This window comes from Chiloscyllium punctatum, chromosome 8 (assembly GCF_047496795.1).
Source record: "Chiloscyllium punctatum isolate Juve2018m chromosome 8, sChiPun1.3, whole genome shotgun sequence".
NCBI classification, from domain to species: Eukaryota; Metazoa; Chordata; class Chondrichthyes; order Orectolobiformes; family Hemiscylliidae; genus Chiloscyllium; species Chiloscyllium punctatum.
In genome coordinates, this window is record NC_092746.1 from 36,265,845 (window position 1) to 36,285,686 (window position 19,842).

Genomic DNA, 19,842 nt, shown 5'->3' on the forward strand with positions numbered 1-19,842 from the left:
CAAAAATAGTCTTGATTTTAAGTCTTTCACCTCTTCACCTCATGAAATTCAGGTCTTTTGTTCATGTTTGAACCAAGGTTGTAATGAGGTCAGGAGCAGAATGGCCCAGATGGAACCCAAACTGGGCATCACGAGCAGGTATTTGCTGAGCAGGTATTTGCTGAGCAGGTGCCGATCAATAGCATTGTTGATAACACCTTCCATCACTTTACTGATATTTGAGAGTAGACTGGCGAGACAGAACTTGGCTGAGTTGGATTTGTCCCGCTTTCTGTGTCCAGGACATACATAGGCAATTTTCTGCAGTGTTGTGTAGATGTAACTGTATTGGTACAGCTTGGCTAGGGGAATGGCAAGTCCAGGAGAACAAGTCTCCAGTACTATTGCCCGAATATTGTCCGGGCCCATACGCGATCTGTTTCTTGATATTATATGGAATGAATCGAATTGGCTGAAGACTGGTATCTGTGATACTGGAAGAGGATGAAATGGATCATCCAGTCGGCTGAAAACAGATCATTCAAATAGCTACAGAATTCATAGTACAATATCATATTTTGAGATCAACAAAGTGTCATGGATGGTTGCATGTACACTTTTTAATGCACTTCCTTTAGACTGTGTGAATTGTCAATTTAGTTTCCTTTTGAAAAAGGTTATTGCAAAACGTCATTCCACGATGTAATGCACGTTGCATTGTGAACCTGTGTCAACAACAAAATAGGTCAGAATTTCAGTAATCAAATTTGCTGCTTCAGGATTATTAAGGTATCCCTCTCAAATGCTGCACATCCTTTTAATCTTCCAAGAAAGAAGTTGTTTTTCTGCATTTCATTATATATTACTGAATTATTGAAGAAAAGCAAATAAGGGGACCAGGACAAGACTCATGATCTTCTGACTTTGCTTGGATGGAGGCTAAATTAGTCACATAGATTGGGTGCAAAGGTATGTCTCTTTGTTGTAGTTTCTATGCACATCAGTATAAATATATGCCATATTTCTAGTAATAGCAGGTATGGTCTTGATGCTAATTAGATTAGAATCATCTGTGTGCTATGTCTGTCATAAATGTAGCAATCTGCAAAATTTTGGCATGTGTAGCCAGATTTGAATGAGATTTTTGCATTTCTGAATGATCATTTGATTCCAATATGACCATTAGTTCATGGATTTGTATTTTTTCAGCATGATGTTGAGCTAATTATGGTAGATGCTTTCTTTTTCTCTCCTGGGCCTTAACGTAATACTGCGTGCATTTAATTTGTTTTTTTTGCACTTGTTTGTTTGTTTGAATGATGCTGCTTCTAATTCCTCTCTCCCATGAGAGAAAGGGATGAGAAAGATTCAGAAATGAAATCTTTTGCGAGAACTTGTTTTTGACCTTCAACAGAGAGGTCAAAAAACAGATTTTACCAAGTGATCTTTGATGCTTCATTACATTATGTAACAGCTTGGCTTATTTCCTGAAACCAGCTTAGCAAATGGGTGTTAAATTGAACAATCTATCACGTATCATGTTTATTTTTTAAAAATAAATTGGTATTGGCATGTTAAAGGATCCTTATTTTGTAACAATATGGATGCTTTGTTTATAACTGGCAGCGTGATTGCAGAAAATAAGCAACATCTGTCCTTCGTGAGACAGTAGACATTCGAAAAATACTTTAGAAAGTTAAACTACAAACGGGTTGTGTATTGATCAGATTTCTGGTATCTTCAAAAAATAATGTACATAACTGGGAAAATGAAGCACGATTGCTTCTTTAATGGTTAATAATTCACTTGACACTTACTTTTCCAGTCTTCCACAATGGAAAGCAAGTGATATTCAAACAGTCTTATTTGTTGATGGTGACTATAAGACAATATAACAACATTGTGGTCAATTCTACATCCATAACATTGTCTTTGAAGAAAAAAATAGTGTTTTCTTTTTTATTGAAAATTAATTCTGAAAAGTTCAGAGTCTATTTACAGTTTGCTTCCCAGGATGCTGTCAATCAGGAATTTGTTGAAATAAAGAGTTTCTAATTTGGTGACAGGTCAAGCTAAAACCAACTGAACTGTATTATTATAGTAGCTATCTTCTCAAATTCCCTTTGCAGCGGATTCCTTTTGAAAATGAACTGATAAATTGGAGAGTCAATGGGTTGCTTGTTTTTACAATGATGTAGGTTCTGTTACTGATTGGATCATTTTTGTTTAGATTTGTATCTGCATGTATCTTAGATTTCTGAATCTATACCATTGCCTAATTGTTTCTGCTAGAGAAGGAATGGTGCAACTCTGTGTGAAATCTTTATATTAAAAAAAATAGAATTTTCCACTGCCTTTAGCATTATGGCCAATGGCAAAATTTTGGGAATGAAGAGTGCGAATTAAAATAAATTAGACTCCATACATTGGGGAGAAATGTTTCTGATTTTATTTTTCATTATGGTTTAAGGGAAGAATTCTGAATCTCATTAATGAACGGCCAATACTTTTGTATCCATCCATTTGAATCTCATTAATAGCTAAAGTTGTCTCACTTCTATGCAGCTTCCAATTCTCCCAACCTGCCCTGCGAAAGGGGTTTGTCCACTGACCGTACAAAGTGTTGGTCATGTTGAGTCAGTCGCTTGGTCATACCGCTGTCCAAGGATCATTGTCTTTGCTTGCCAGAGACTGGCCCACAATTAGTCCAGCATCTAGGAGAGTTCAAACCCTGAAAAGTCCCACACCAGGTTAAGTCTGATCTTCTGGGTGAAACAGGATCAGGAATGTCAATGCTGGACACAAGACAGCAATAAATGAGAGAGGCAGTTTACTTCAGGAGACAAGATTTGATGTAAGAACCATGAGAATGGCCCTGCATGGGTAAGGGGCATCGTCAGCACAAGGTCAGCTCCGCTGATGTTTAAAGGTTCGGTAGGTCTGATGATCCTAATCAAGCACACGGACCATATGCAAACTTGCAATTAGTGCTGGAGCAAAATGTGCCTGACAGCCTTCCCAACTGTTCCAGATCCTGTGGGTTCTCCCTCTCCAAGTGTTGAAGATACTTGAGAATCTGGTATGGACACAGTGAATGTTGCCACCTCGAACCCTGGCTGCTTGAAGAGGAGAACAGATTTCTTCTGAGATGCTCCAGGCGCAAGAGGAGAACTGCTCTTGCACACTCTCTGTACCAGAGGCAGAGTCAGAGGACCCTGAGCCAGTGCTAAAACACCCCAAGAGGAGCTACAAAAAAAAATGATCCCCTCAGACTCAGTCAGGGAGGGACATAGTGGTTGTAATGAGATGGATGTCATAGAATATGAGTTCACTGATTTAACAGCCCCAATCTGGGAGCCCTGGCTGACAGATAACAACAAAAGTGTCAACAATCTTGTTCACTCTGAGAGCTGGCTCTGAGGGAGTTGGATCAGTGTCAAGGACCCTACACTTGTAAATAAAGTGTGACTGTGATGGAATACTGGCCTCTGTGTGGTTATTTCATCATTGCCCTCATTTTGGGAGGCCTCCATACAATTATATATTGGGGTCTACAATGGAGCCTCAATTTTTGGTATGGCTGTTCAGAGATCACATCTTAGAAAAGCTATTCTTCTGAATTTCTCCCATAATATCGACATGCCCATTCCAAACAGATGAACTAAGAGCTAGTGCTATCATTGCTGTCACAACCCTATGCAGACAATGCAAAAAGAGATAGCATGGTTATCATAGTTTGAGTTCCTCAGACCTTAGAATCAGTATATTGAGTGTCTCTGACAAGCCTGCCTCCTGTTCCTGAACCTATGTGTGAAATTGCACAGTGTTATTAATAGCTTACACCATGGGATCATCCTCCATCTGGGCCTGGTCTCTGACCAGGGGTGTTTCTTCCTTACCTACTTGCAGAGCTATGTCAATGATGTACTCACTCAGTTGTACCCTTGGTCTAAACTAGAAAAAGTACTCACCAAAATGAGCTGGTGGAGAGTGCTAATAAAAGCCTTGCCAGTGCATCAAAGAGATGGAGGAAGAATTCTTGCATTCAGGGACTGACCTTTTCAGTGTGTGGGCATGTGGATGTTGCTGGTGCATACGTTGCTTGTCCGATAGGGCTAGAAACTTGAACATTTTAAGAATGAGTTCACAGTCTTGGCAGTGGGAGAGCAGCACAGCACAGTGAAGGTTACTGGGCTGACTGGACATGGTGCTTTCAGAGTTTCAACATAAGCAACCTTGATCCTGTCTGTCTCCAGGGTCTTCACCTCACCGGTGATGCGGAGTTGAATGTTGGCTGCTCCCCATCTTGACATTAATTTTGGTTGTGTGGTTTTTGCAATGAGAGCTTGCATCTGTTAGTTGTGGTGAGGTATTCCAATGGAGCATGTCGGAAGTGCATGGTCAGTGAAGGTTAGTAGCTTGGATAAAATGTGGAGCTGGAAAGGCACAGCAGGTCAGACAGCATCAGAGGAGCAGGATGATGATAATGGGTCCTGACCTGAATCGTTAACTCTCCTCCTCCAATGCTGCCCAACCTGCTGTACTTTTCCAGCTCCACACTTTTTATCAACTCTGACTTCCAGCATTTACAGTCCTTACTGTCTCCAAGGTTAATAGTTTGGGAGCATGAAGTGGGTGAGAGCCGTTTAGTGGAGATCCTGTAAGCAATGGTGAGAGCTGTACACCATTAGCCTTGGTGCTCTTCCGTTCAGTGACCGATTTTTAAAGGGAGGGTGAGACAGATCCCCTTCTGGCGGTCTGCAGTATAGAAGGTGGCCCTCCTTTCCACCATCCCATCTGCCAGCCCCTCCAGGTCCCTGACCAAAAAGCAGGGTGCAAGCTTGCATCTGGGCCGTACCGTCAGTTATAAATGATCAAGCACCACAGTGTGACTGACAGTTCCTAGCTTGCAACATCAAAAGCGCTGTGAAACTGGGCTTTGAATATGAAGCTAATGATGTACACATCACAAAGTCCTGGCTGCAGCAAACACTTCCAAATTAATACAAGAGCTCGGGCATGGAACAGGCCGTTGCATAATTAACCATTTGCCCTTCAGCTCTTTACGCAACAGAAGCCAATATATAATCCATGGCCTGCCCCCTGCCTTGAATTTTCCCAAAAAAACACTATTTTTGCCAAAAAATGGGAACATTCAGCCCAGTGTTTCTTTTTATGCAGTAATAACTACAGCTCCCTAAATCTGGCAATCAAATGAAGAAACACAATATTGTTTTGCTTCTGGTAATTGCAGTCACTCATTGTTAATCTAGTAGGAATTGCTCATTTTTTCAATATAGAATATGCAGATGAGTAAAACCTAACATTTGATGATTGCACCATTAACATCTCAGGGTAGTTATGATGGATGCTCACAAAATAAGCAAAGTAATGAAACTCAATTGTAAATCTGATGATCTACATTTCAATTAATTAAATACAGCTACATATTTTACTCATAGCTATCAAGTCACAAAGGTAATTTATGATTACATGCAGTGCATTTTAATTGTTTTGCTCCTGATCTGTGACCACCAGCTAAATGTGCAGGGATTCAGAGCAGAAATACAGAAGGTGATCTCACTGCCGTGGATTCGGGTTTATGTTATTGCTGATAAAAGCCTGACTGGTGACACGTTTCTACAGTCATTTAATGTAGACTGCAGCTTCAGCAATTGGAGGGGGCATTTTAAAGTGGGTTGGCCTTGGTAACCCCTATAGAAATAAAGGGCTACCAGTGAGGAGAAAACAGTACTGGTAGCCACATTACCAAAAGGATATAGATGCTTTGGAGAGGGTGCAGAGGAGGTTCACCAGGATGTTGCCTGGTATGGAGGGTGCTAGCTATGATGAGAGGTTGAGTAGATTAGGTTTATTTTCATTGGAAAGAAGGCGGTTGAGAGGGAACCTGATTGAAGCCTACAAAATCCTGAGAGGTGTAGACAGGGTGGATAGCAAGAAACTTTTCCCAGAGTGGAGGACTCAATTACTAGGGGGTCACGAGTTCAAAGTGAGAGGGGAAAAGTTTTTACGTGGAAACTTCTTCATGCAGAGGGTGGTGGGTGCCTGGAATGCATTGCCAGTGGAGGTGGTAGGGGTGGAAATGATAGCGCCATTTAAGATGTATCTAGACAGGTACATGAATGGGCAGGAAGCAGAGGGATGCAGATCCTTTGGAAATAGGCGGCAGACTTAGAGGATCTGAATTGGCGGAGGCTTGGAGGGCCGAAGGGCCTGTTTCTGTGCTGTAATACTCAAGATATGTTCTATTCAAGATATAAAAGGTCCAGATAACCATGGGTGAGGTGACAAGATCTAGCGAGGTGTTTTGGAATTCTCACATTATAGATGATGGCTACCGAACAAAATTCAAATTAAATGTTGTGCAAGGCAAGTTGATTTTTTTTCTGATAAGATAAAGTTGCTGTTAGTTATAGCAGACCATGGGGCTGCTATCCTATTAGAGAGGTGATTAGTAGTGTTTTAACCTGAGGGTCATCACACCTTGGGTGAGGGGAGAATTTGAGAGGGAGAATCTTCATGATAGATTCAACTGGTGCAGGAATTGAACCCACTGTTGGCATCATATTGGCGACACACAAATCAGCTTTTTAGCCAACTAGGTTAAGTAGTCACCCCTCTTTTTCTGGTACAGTAGAGTTGCTAATTCCTGATTTTCTTCAGCAATTGAGAAATGACTTCATGGTCTATGGGGAGTTCAGCTGAAGGTGAAGGGACAGCTGATGGCCACACTTCAACCTAGTGGAAGAGAAATTTAAGCCTTGTTATTCAAAATCATGTGTGCACCTGTTTGCAACTTATCCACAAGGCAGAAGAAATTTTTTAAAAGTAGGAATACGCAAATTAGGAGCAGAAGGCAGTTATTTGTGCGATTGAGAATACTTCGCCATTCAATAAGATCACGGCGGATCTGTTGTATTTTGAATTCCATATTTCCATCTGCTACCAATAGCCCTTGATTTCCATAATTAACAGGAAGCCATCTACCTTTGCCTTAAAAATATTCAATGACCCTGCTTCCATTGCATTCTGATGCAATGAGTTTCCATGTTGCACAACCCTCTGCCCATCTCTGCCCTGAAAGGGTGACCTCCAGTTTTAAGTGTCCCTTGTTCTTGACTTATGCACCAGAAGAAACATCAGGGCATTTTGAAATTTCAGTGAAGTTACTGTTCGCCCTTCTCCGTTCCAGTGGAAATAAGCCCGTGAGTACTTCTAAGATGGTGGCAGCGGAGTAAGCAGCGTCCAGACACCTGAACGCAGGTTTCGTCCATTGTGTCCGCTTTCCTTCTTTTAACTCTGCTTTTCTTTCTTTTTTCTCTTTAGTTATTCTAGCTTTTTTTTGATAAACTTACCCTCTGGAGAGAGGTCGGCCATGGAGGCAGCATCGGTGATGGACTGTAGTAGCACCTGTGGACCCGCAGTGGGACCTTTGCGGTCAGTGCCAGCCGAAATGGTGGTTGGTGGAGAAGTGGCAGGCGTTGGCAAAGCCTGGTGATTCCAGATGGTGGTCGGTGACAAAGCGGCCATTGGCAGCATTGTGGCTGGAAAGCCCTTGTGGGACACAGGTGGGGAGAGCGCGCCTTCATGGGGAAAGCCAAGCATGGAGTGTCTGCAGGCCCATGGCTTAAGAAGGACTGTAATGTTTAATTTGTACCTCTTTATTTACTTTTTCTATTTTTGTACCTATGATATTGTACTGAGGTACTTTTGTACCTAAGACAGTGCCAGAAATGGTGACTTTGTACATCTTTCACTGTACTTTGGTACACATGACAATAATTCTACATTCTAATGAGATAATTTGCTTACTCCATATATTATTCTGGTAAAGCTCCTTTGAATTGCCTCCAATACATTAAGCTCCTTCCTTATATAAGGAAACCAAAACAGCACACATTATGCAAGATTTGGTCTCATCAATACCCTGTCCAACTGAAGCATAACATTGGTACTTTTCTGTTCAATTCCTCTCATAATGAAGTATCAAATTCCATTGGCCGCCTTAATCACTTGCTGTACCTGCATATTCAATGTGCTCATGTGTGTTATTCTCTGTTTACGTAATACGCTGCTCTTTTTATTCTTCCAGTCAAAGTGAACAACTTTATATTTTCCCACATGATTCTACATTTGCCAGATTTTTACCCACTTAATTAACCTATCCAGCAACTTACCCCAAAACTGTTCGTAGGTTTGGGAAAGCTATAAATGACTTGCTACATTCAGATCAGATGCCATACAACTATGTCTGCTTACCTCAAAGTTTCCACATCTGTGTTTGAAAAAGGAGAGAGAAGGGCCAGATTCTGTTTTCTTGGATGAAGTATTGCCAGTAATGGAACCCACTCAAGAATGCTCAGGTATGTTTCTTTAACAAATAGAATGGCTGACTCTGCATCAACGTGGACCATATAAAGTTGAACAAGGCTGTGGAAAGGTAGATCTACTCTGTGGCATCTGTGGACAACAGCTTTGTCAAGCTGGCAAAGAACTTAGTTTTCAGAAAATTAGATGCCAATAGCAGACAGTTAACAAGCAATCAAAATTCCTGAAAATTTATCGTTCCTCTTTGTTTCCATGAGTTAACATTTGGAATTGGCTGAGCATCTGAGACTTTTCAATGTACTATAGCCAGCATTTTGGAAGAGCTCAAAGCCATCATCTCTCATTTGGATGATATCCTCATTCCCAGATCTAACACATTGGAGCATGGTGCCAGACTCTCAACAGTATTGCAAAGGCTATGGTTTCATGTTTTAAATGTAAGTGCAAGTTCTCTGAATCCAGTATCGATATTTTAGACCATGTTCTTCACGCAACTGACATCAAAGCTGACATCTGAGAAACAGAGCCATCTCATTAATATAGAGATCCAATATTTCACGAACAGGTTCATACAACTAGACAAGTTCCTGTCCAATTTAGCATACAATTACAAACTACTCCATCTGTCCTTTAATCAGGACCACATCTGCTATCAGGATGAACACCAACCGAAAACACTTGACAGAATCAATGAGGTTACTCACATCATTGGAGACATTGACTGACTGCAACTCAAAATGGCTATTTCATTGGCTGATGTGTTTTTTTGCTGGTTTAGGGGTTGTGTGCTACAAATTCAGTTCGCAGATCTTGTGGATCAGTATTTTAGATCACAATTTTAGGCTAAAGGATGGCAGGTGAGGAGGAATTACTTCTCTCAAAGGTTTGTAAATCCTGTGAATTTGCCATCCCAGAGTGCAATGGATGCGGAGACAGTGAGTAAACTTGAGGAGATAGACAGACAGATTTTTAATTAGTAATAGATTAATGGGTTATGGGGAATGGGCAGGAAAGTGGAGTTGAGTCCAAGATTAAATTGCATTTAATGGTGGAGCAGGTTCGAAGGGATGAATTGCCTAATGCAGCTCCTAGTTCTTATGTTCTTAGGTACACTATACCCCCAAGGGTACTGACAGATACACAGCAACACTGAGATATCATTGAGAAAGATGCCCTAGCTATTGTGTGGGCTAACAAGAAATCTTCTGACTACATTCTGGGATGCACGGTCACAATTCAAACAGAATTTAAGCCGTCGGTCATCCTGCTCAACACTGAAGAATAGCCAACAATAATGCCCAGAATGCAAATTTTTGCCGGTGATTCATGAGGTTTGTGGCACAGTCAGTCAAAGGTAAGCAGCACACCACAGCAGATGCATAGGCCCTACCCTCATGGGAAGCTGTCACAAATGACATATATTCTGCTTCAGGTGTAGTCGCCTCTACTTCTTTGACTACTGAGTGCCTACTGGCAGCCACACAAGACAAGAGGTAATTCAAACAGCCCAATATGCCATGTATGTCTGGAAACAGGCTGGGACAGGATGGACAGTGAATGCTCTTAGCAATTTGTGATTTGAAACAGTACTTTGAATCGCCCCACAAGCAAACACCAAAACTGGTGGAGAAGCTCAGCTGTCTGGCAGTATTTGTGGAGAGAAAACAGAGGTAACATTTTTGAGTTGAGTGTGACTCCTCGTCAGAAAATAAAACAGTATTAATAACAGGTGTGAGTGACAAAGTCAAGGTGAAGTGGCAGTAAACCAACTTCATTTTGAGGAAACGGCTAAATCATTACCAGTTTTGAGCATTTGGGAGCCAGTCGGAGAAGAGGTTGGATCATGAAATATGTTCAGTGCTGAGAGAGAAGGAGTTTTAATGAGCAAGGAAATCTAGGATTGTGGGGAAAAAGCAGCAAGGTGGAGTTGAGGATTATAAATTCAGCCGTGATCTTGAATGGTGAAGCTGACATGGTGGGCAGAACAGCCTATGTATGCTCTTACATCGTATGGGGACTTATGGTCTTACAAACCTTCAATGCTTTCAAAAGACATCAGCTCATATGGCAACTTGCATACTGTAGCTGTCACCTCAATCCTACCCAGCGGAAGTGGACAGCCATTCACAACTGCAAGCGCACATACACAACTGGAGAAGCAGTTCCTTTGTTGCAGACAGTAGATCAGGATGATGTAAGCTCGTCATGTGCACAGTCCACAGATCCACCATCAGACCTGAGGTCCACAGTAATCTAACAATACAGAACTACAGATAGAGTGGCTGCAAAAAGTGATGCTATAACAATATACCCCAAGGAAGGAAAATCTTCCAGATGATTAACCACCAACAACCATACGTGCATTTTTAAGAGACCAGCATGGTTTAAAGAGTTTTGAGAAAAGCATAAGCAGAAGTTGATGAGAATAACAAAGGAGAAAGTGAGGACTGCAGATGCTGGAGATCAGAGCTGAAAATGTGTTGCTGGAAAAGCGCAGCAGGTCAGGCAGCATCCAAGAAACAGGAGAATAACAAAGGGCCAAGGCATGAGAACAGTTTGTGTGTGTGTTGGGGAACTTGGGTAATTCAAAACTTTCATGATGATGTATGAACATTTTTTGTATTGTACTTTTTTTGGATTGATGTGCAATCATGTTCAAATGTCCTTTCTGGTCTGCTATAATCATGTGATCTCTATCATGAGGCACTTTCTTAAGGCACCCATCTTGGTGCCACTTGAATAGAGATACCATTTAGATCAGGCTTTCATTTGAATTGATTTTGGTTTCATTTGACTTATTGTAGTCATGTGTACCTAAGTTCAGTGAAAAGCTTTGTTTTGCGAGCAGTACAGGTGATGATAATAAACAAAGACAGACAGATCAGAGAATGTTTAGACAGAGCAAAGCATACAGGCTAACAACTGCACAATGGAGGTGTACAAAGTAAGATCAACATTAGCAAGTTCAACATTATTTGTAGTTAGAGATGCCATTCAGAAGTCAAAAGGTGTGGGGCTAAAAAAGCACAGCCCATCAGGCAGCATCCAAGGAACAGGAGGGTTGACGTTTCGAGCATAAGCTCTTCATTAGCAGTCCATTCAGCAGTCTAATAATGGCAAGAAAGAAGCTGCTCTTGAACCTGGTGGTGCGTGTGTTCAAGCTCCTGTGTTTTTGCCTGACGGAAGAGGTTGTATGAGAGCATTTATGGGCTGGGATGGGTCTTTGACGATATTGACAGCCATTCCACAGTGTGTAAATTGAGTCCATGGATGGGAAGTTGGCTTCTGCAATGGTCTGGGCTGTGTGCACGACCTCCTGTAGTTTCTTACAGTCCTGGGCAAAGCAGTTGCCATACCAGGCTGCAATGCACCAGGATAGTCTGTTTTCTGTGGTGCAGCACGGTGGTACAGTGGTTAGCACTGCTGCCTCACAGCGCCAGAGACCTGGGTTCAATTCCTGACTCAGGCAACTGACTGTGTGGAGTTTGCACATTCTCCCCATGTCTGCGTGGGTTTCCTCCGGGTGCTCCGGTTTCCTCCCACACTCCAAAGATGTGCAGGTCAGGTGAACTGGCCATGCTAAATTGCCCATAGTGTTAGGTAAAGGGGTAAATGTAGGGGAATGGGTGGGTTGCGCTTCGGCGGGTCGGTGTGGACTTGTTGGGCCGAAGGGCCTGTTTCCACACTGTAAGTAATCTAATCTAATCTAATCTAAACAGCTGTAAAAGTTGGTGAGGGTCCTTATGGACATATCGAATTTCCTCAGCTGCCCGAGGAAGAAGAGGTGTTGTGCCTTCTTGACCATCTCATTTACATGGGAGGTCCAGGACAGGTTGTTGGTGATCATCACGCGGAGGAGCTTGATGCTCTCAACCATCTCCATTGATGTGGATGGGGGGCGGGGGGGGGCGTGTCCTCCTCCTTTCTTCCTGAATCAATGATCAATTCTTTTGCTTTGCCGACATTGAGACAGAGGTTGTTCTGAATGCACCATGATAGCAAGCTCTCTATCTCCATCCTGTACTCTGACTCCTCATTGTTTGAAATCCATTCTACCATGGTAGTGTCGTCACCAAACTTGTAGATGGCGTTCATTCGGAATTTGGTTACGCTGTCATGAATACAATACAGTAGGGGGCTGAGAATGCATCGTTGGGGGCCTCCAGTGTTGAGGATTATTGTGGAGGAGGTGCACTTGTCTATCTTCTTTGATTGCAGTCTGTGAGTCAGGAAGCTGTGGATCCAGTTATAGAGGGTGGACTCTGGGTCTTGGAATTTTGAGCTTAGTCTGGAGATGTTAGATATTGAAGGTGGAGCTGTAGTTGATGAGTCGGAGTCTGATGTAGGGGTACATGTCATCCAGATGCTCCGGAAATGAGTGTAGGGAAAGGGAAATGGCATTTGCTGTGCACCTGTTTTGTTGGTAGGCAAATTGCAGGAATTGAGTTAGGCTGAGAGTCTAGAGTTGATGTGGGCCATGACCAGCCTCTCGAAGCACTTCATGATTATGGAGGTCATAGCCACTGGGCGGTAGTCATTAAGGTAGACCACTGTATTATGAACTCAGAATACTGAATTCTAAAAACCGGTTGCAACCATGAAAAACATCAGCATCGCAATTGCATTATGTATGCAATTAAGGTGCAGTAATACAAATAGCATGTTAATAAATTCATAAGGGTGGAACATTTCAGCAATGTGATGGCAGATGAACAAAAAGCTACCAGTGTAAAGGGCAATATGGGGGTCCTCTTTTTGGTTTCCTAGGGTTTCCCATTGGAAAACCCTGAGGGGTGCAAGTAAACAATAGTCACAAAGGCAAAGCTCTTCAGTGCTCCTAATGTTCACGGAGCTATGCTGCAGCATGAGTGAAAATTTTAAGCAGCAGAACAAGAAACCCAGAAGAGAAATAACACTATTAATTTCTGTATCTCTTTGTGGGATAAGTAATCACTTAGTAATCTGATTTTAAGTAGAATACTAAATCACATTAAATTAATTTAACACAATTAAAGTCTTGATTAGGAAATGAATGTTTCTATTCCAGCTTTGCTCAGGCAGGAATGTGATGTCCTCCTAGTATTATTGCTAGACTATTCATCCTGAAACCCAAGGTAATAGTCTGGGGATCTGGGTTTGAATCTCATCATGGCACATGATACAATTTGAATTCAATAATAAATAAATTAAGAATGTAGCGATGACTGTAAATCATTTATTGGAAAAGCCTTCCAATGTCCATTTTTGGGAGGGTAACCATTTGGGAGGTTTCAGTAAAGGTAACTTTCTGACCAGATCTCTGCAAAACTTGCACTCCTTCCGTGAAACATTTGCAACCATGAAAAAAGACAGTGTCATAACTGCTTGATGCATGCTCTGGTCTGCATGTGACTCTAGACCTGCAGCATTGTGGTTGACTCTAAACTGACCTCTAGGCAATTAATGCTCACCCAGCCAGAGACATCCACATCCCATGAATAAATAAACACTTCTGAAATATTATATTTTGTTTTGAGCACTGAACCTCAGCAAAGATGTACTAACCATGAAAAGAACAGAATTCCAACTCGCTAGTTTTATACCGGGTGTGAAATGGTAAATGTAGGAGAGATTGCATAATCCTTGGTTTATAATCCCTGAGTGATGTGCATGGCAAAATGTATGCTCTTATTAGTTTGAATCTAGTCCAAGGCATTTGAGGTCCACATCTTAACTGTTTGGTGCTATTTGTAATCTGAAATGAGTTGAAATAATTAAAAAACCCAGTTCCTGATGGTACAAAATCAGCGATAGCCTAAAGCAACCATTGATTGGATCCTTCCTTTTGGGAAGGAAATCAGCTATCCTTACTTGGTCTGGCCTCCATAGGACTCCAAGCCTACAGCAATGTGGTGAGCAAGTGTAAATGGAAGTTGTGGGAAAAGAAAAATTGTAATTAAAGGCTATAAATGGAAGTCAGGTCTGCCATCCCCACAAAGATTTCAGAGATAGCCATCTAATGGCTGTGGGAAAGGTCTGTTTTGGTGATCTGAGTGTTGTAGTTGGTTTCTAAAGAATGAATAAACCTTAAAACATCCTTCAAATTCTCATCCCTCACCACCCTTCATGCTCATATACTCCCTGTGCCCAGTCCACGTTATTTTGTGCCCCCAACCAACTCCATGTCCTGTCATATTTTCTGTCCTAACCATTATGCATCTACCACCGTCCTTGTCCTTTATTGTCTCAATGCTGAGTGCTGAACCATGCCCCTCACGCACTGTCCTTTTTGCTTGCATCGTCTATACTAACTCACCCAGTATTCACAAAAAATAAGATAAATCTCTAAGTGACTTTTTCATAAATTTACTCTAAGAAAAATAGTATTGTTGGAAGTTGATTCGCACCACTCAACTTTCTACAATCACATAATCCGTTACTGTAATAAAATAAACATTCTTCAAAGCTTTCATAAGCATTTGGACTGTCAATCAAATTGTAACTTGACAGGTGCACCTTTGATAATGATGGGTTGTGAAATCTGTTATATAGCATCGATCCTTTAATGATAGTCCACAAATGTATGTCAACAAGTGAGACAGCAATCTCTGATTTTGTTAATACTCAAAAGTCAAAAGCAGGTCTTTGAAATGATTTATGTGACAGCTTGCCTATTCAATTGACTGCTTCCTTGATGGCTTCATGGACCCCGTGATGCTTGGTTTGACAGTTCCTTTGACAGCTCCTTGATAGTCCCTTTTAAGTTCCAATTATTTTGTCCACTTTTTATGCACACTCATATATCTATTTGAAACAATCTCAAAGGGCACCTTGTCTTTCCCAAAGATGTTCCTGGATCCATCCAAAACAGTATTTTTCTCACCAAAAGGATACCCTATCTTTAAAGAATTCTTGCAGCTTTAGACTTCTCCTGATTGGTCTAAGATCTAAAGTGTTGCATTCAAGAGCCATGAATACATACAGTACCACCCACCTCAGTTCCCACACCAGTGAGAATGACAACTGTTGGAAGCAGGGATGAAACTTCCACATTTAGGTCTTGGATACTAGTTTGTCTAAGCCCTTAAGCCAGTGACCCTCTTCCTCATTTTGAAAATTTGAAGCTCGTGCATAAGAACTAGGAGCAAAAGTCAGCAATTCAATCCCTGGGGCCTGCTATGCCATTTAACACAATCAAGGCTGATGTCATCTTGACCTCAACTCCACTTTCCTGTCCACTCTTCATAACTCTTCAACCCATTACTAATTTAAAAAATCTATCTATCTCCTTCTTAAATTTATTCAAGGAACTGCCCAGCAACTGCCACACTCTGGGGTAGTAAATTCCACAGATTTGCAACCCTTGGTGAAGTAATTTCTCCTCATCTCTTTTAAATCTGCTACCCCTTATCATAAAATTATCTTTCATTCTAGGTTCCCCCACATAAGGAAACATCCTTTCGCCAACTACTTTGTCAATCACCTTTAGCATCTTCTATGCTTTCTATCTTTTAAGGCAAGAGTAGATGGGCTTTTGAACAATGAAGGAATTAAGGGTTATGGTAAGTGGGTGAGTAAATGGAGCTGAGTCCACAGAATGTTCAGCCATGAGCTTATTAAATGGAGGAGCAGGCTCAATGGGCCAGATGGCCTTCTCCAGCTCCTGTTGCTTTTGTTCTTATATACCTCAAGAGTCCTCTCATTCTTCTAAACTCCAGCCAGTATAGGCCTAAGCTGCTCAATCCCTCTTCACAAGACAAAACTGTCTTCTCTGGAATAAATCTAGCAAACCTCCTTCAAACTGTCTCCAATGCAGCAACATCTTGTTTCCTGCAGATCAAAGTTGTACACAATACACCAATTGTGGTCTCACTAATGCCTGTACATTTGCAGTAACACTTCCCAACTTTCATACTCTATTGCTTTAGCCATAACGACCAAAATTCCATTTACCTTCCTTATTATCTGCTGGACCCACACCTAGTTTTCTGCACAATTCATGCATAAGCACAGCCAAAGCCCTCTGTATCGAAGCACGCTGAGTTCCTCTCTTTGGAGAAGTGAACAAAGATTATCTAAGATGTTAATTCATAATGCTGAAATCACCAAATTCACACAATAAAAATGTACTACTTGATATCGGGAGCTGGATACTGTGATGTTCAAGTTGCAACAATGAGAACATTTTCTGTACGAGAGTCAAGAGAAAGTGTACCAAAACCTGTGAGAAATGATCAGAACTGCATTGATAGAACAGCTACAAACCTCACAGTTCCAACTATGTTCTAATTGTGTTAAAATGGGTATTACAAAAGTGAAGTATTGAGCAGTTTTTGAAATAATAATATTTATAAACACAATTGTTAATTTACTGTCATTATAAGTAGGCCTCAAAGTTTTGTTGAGTGAATATAAATTTATAAATACTTAATAGATGTGACTAAAATTTTTATATCAACTTGTTTCATAGGCGCTTGAACCCATTTATTTTAAAACTAAGAAAGATTTAGGGTATATTTTTAAAATCTTTGCATCTCAGTATTATGTGGTATAGGCTTTTCTCACTTGTTTCAAATTAGGACTTAACCCTCAGTCTTCAACTCTAAACTATTCTGTTTCAGGATCTCAAAACTCCGAAACTTCTTACTTTAGTCTTTCCCCTCTACTATAACCATTTATGACTCACGGTCAACATCATCTAAGTACTGTGTCTTAACTTATTTCTCATATCCTCTTTAATGGTTGGTGGATCCTGCTTGTTGTATTTAGTTCATTAACATATTTCACAGTTTTTGAAAATAATCTTACAAGTGCTTACTTATATGCATTGTCTTATTGTCACCTTGACCTATCAAACACTGAAACATCTCCTTGACTGTACAATCCACAGTAGCTACTTGTCTCAAACGATTAGCACACTGGAAATGCTTGATTATCAGAAATGTAATTCTTTTGATACTGTAAGTCACTCATTAGCAGCTCAGTGATGTAAATATGTTGATTGAGCAAAAGATGAATTAATGAAAATTATGTCTTGTAGGCGACACCCTATTTTGTGGGCCTGATGATCATCGAGCTGGTTGTCACTTGGTTTCACAAGGGCAAAACTGTATTCCGAATAAATGATGCACTAACTTCCATCAGTGCAGGCATCTTGTCAAGACTGCCAGAGTAAGTACTGTTATTTGTCACCTTGTTATCCTCTTGGAAGGAGATTTCAAATACTGATGGGAAGAACAATTTGGAAGCTAAATGTTGTGCATCAGTTGAGCTATTAAAAGACAAACAACCTTAACATAGAAATTTTGGCTGTGATAGTTGGTTGTTTGTTTGTGTGAAGAGAGGGTGGTGGGAATCTGGAATTCACTGTATGTAAGGGCTGTCGAGGCAGAAGACCTCATAACATTGAAATAATATTTAAACATGCACTTGAAATGTGCGTTATAAATGTAAGTCAGTCTTGCCTCTTGTAAGGTTGATACTTGGTACTGTTATGGAATCCATCTTGTTTATAAGCCATTTGAATTTAGATGTTTTTAAAATTCATGATTTCATCCATGAGAACATCTTCATAGAATATCCCCCTTCTGGTCGATTGTGGATCGTACTATCCATGAGATAAGATTTAAAGGGCCATGAAATAATAGATATAAAGTTGTTTTTGTGGTAAGATAGGTATTGAAAATAAATGCTGTTGCTGGAAAAGTGCAGCAGGTCAGGCAGCATCCAAGGAGCAGGAGAATCGACGTTTCGGGCATAAGCCCTTCAGGAATCAATTGAAAATAAATGCTACAGTTAGACAGCCACTTTGGTAAGAGAATAGTTGATGCAAGAGCATATCCATTATTTTCTTCAAATGCAGTCATAATCATTACAAGAAAACTATGGAGATATTCGTTAGTGATTTTGGAAGACAAATATTGTGTATTTTTGTGAATATAAAATAGGGTCTCTCCTTGATACATTGCATCACATTGTGGTGGTGCACTATCAATGGTACTAAGTAGGGAAGATTTTGACTTGGTGGCTTTGAAGTTTGTGTGTTATTTCCAAGCTAGGGTTATGTATCACTTGGTGTGAATATGAAAATGTTGCTGATCCCATCATGATTTAAAAAAAAATCCTTTCCAGGGTTTGACGATGTCATTGATATTTTGTTTCAATCCTATAGGTGCTTTATATTGCATTGGCAACAGTATTGTTGCACTGCTCGTGGAAAGCTGACAGTTGGGTTTATTCTTTGGGTCTGCTGATCAAGCTGATCTTGAATAATGCTGAGCTTCTTAGTAGTTGTAACAACTACAGCCATGCATCATACTGCTGACCTTGTAGTCATTGTTGTAGTCAAAGAGCAGGATTAAGAGATGAGCCAGTCACTTCAAGATGCCCTGTAGATCATTGTTTTGATCTTGTTGCTGAAATGAATGGTTCAATTTGACATCTGGTAAATGTGACTCCAATGATGCTGTTGTGATTTGTGGAATTGATTTGTCTTTTGCTTGTTGGAACTTTACACTTACTGCCATTTATTTGACGTAGCCAAGATAGCATACAAGAAATTTTTAGATCTAGGATATCAGCTCAGAAGAGTGGCTTCCTTCACATAACTCAGATGAGATTGGAAAAAAAATCTGTCTTTCAGAAAACATGGTGTTCTACAGGGATCTTAACTTAAAACGGTGAGCAACAGGGAACAATTTTAAGAGCTGAAGACAAAGATGAGAGATAAAGATAATTTTGAGCAAAGCTGAAGATTCTTAAGATTAAATGAAGGCCAGCAAACATTTGATTTTTCTGCATTCTTTATTGTGAGAGAAGTTGTGTCCATCAACTTCAGTGAATTGAGTAATCTAGAACTCAGGATTGACCCAGTTGAAATGTTTGGCCGACATAAGCAAGTTCTGCAGAAATTAATTTTCAGCAACTCCACACGTAATGGAAGTCCACACCACAACGTTAAAAGTATACATTTTTCAACATTAATATTTCAGTGTGTTTTTCTCTGTTTATTAATGTGAGAATATGGTACATCATACCACAAAATCCAAATAAGAGGAAAATCACTGTTCCTGGACTAGATTTTCTTTAGTGTTAAGATTTCTCCATTGATGGTATTATAGCCTTTAATACACACAAAAAAGGATTTAATAACTGATTAATTTGATTATTGATCTTTGAAAATTTAAATGCACAATCTGCCTGATAAAATCATTATCAAGTATATAAAGCACGTGCATGAAAAAATAAATGGTAAACAAATCAATGACAAATAAAAACCAAATTACTCAGCCATTGATGACTTGTTGTCTTCAGCACTGAAAAGATTGACTAAGTTTGTAACTTGGAACTATGAACAGCGTTTTTTAAAAAATTACGGTCAGAATGTGTCAATCGACTTAAAAGTTTGAATGTTTGGCTTGCTTGTTATTGGATTTGTATTTGAATCTCCAAGTAAGTAAGTTAAGTTGCTGCTCACGCATTGATTATGAAGTGTGAATTTTGTTTGGATTTATAGGGGAAGATTTTCTTCTCATT

General features: G+C 40.4%; 1 protein-coding gene across 1 annotated transcript in view; it reads left to right on the forward strand.

Annotated features, from left to right (window-relative positions):
* The window catches only part of agmo (alkylglycerol monooxygenase), a 365,321-nt gene that overhangs the window by 12,625 nt on the left and 332,854 nt on the right, over positions 1-19,842 (forward strand). The window contains exon 2 of the mRNA XM_072575376.1: positions 17,348-17,478. Coding sequence (XP_072431477.1) covers positions 17,348-17,478 — 131 coding nt within the window. The remainder of the gene's footprint in view (positions 1-17,347; positions 17,479-19,842) is intronic.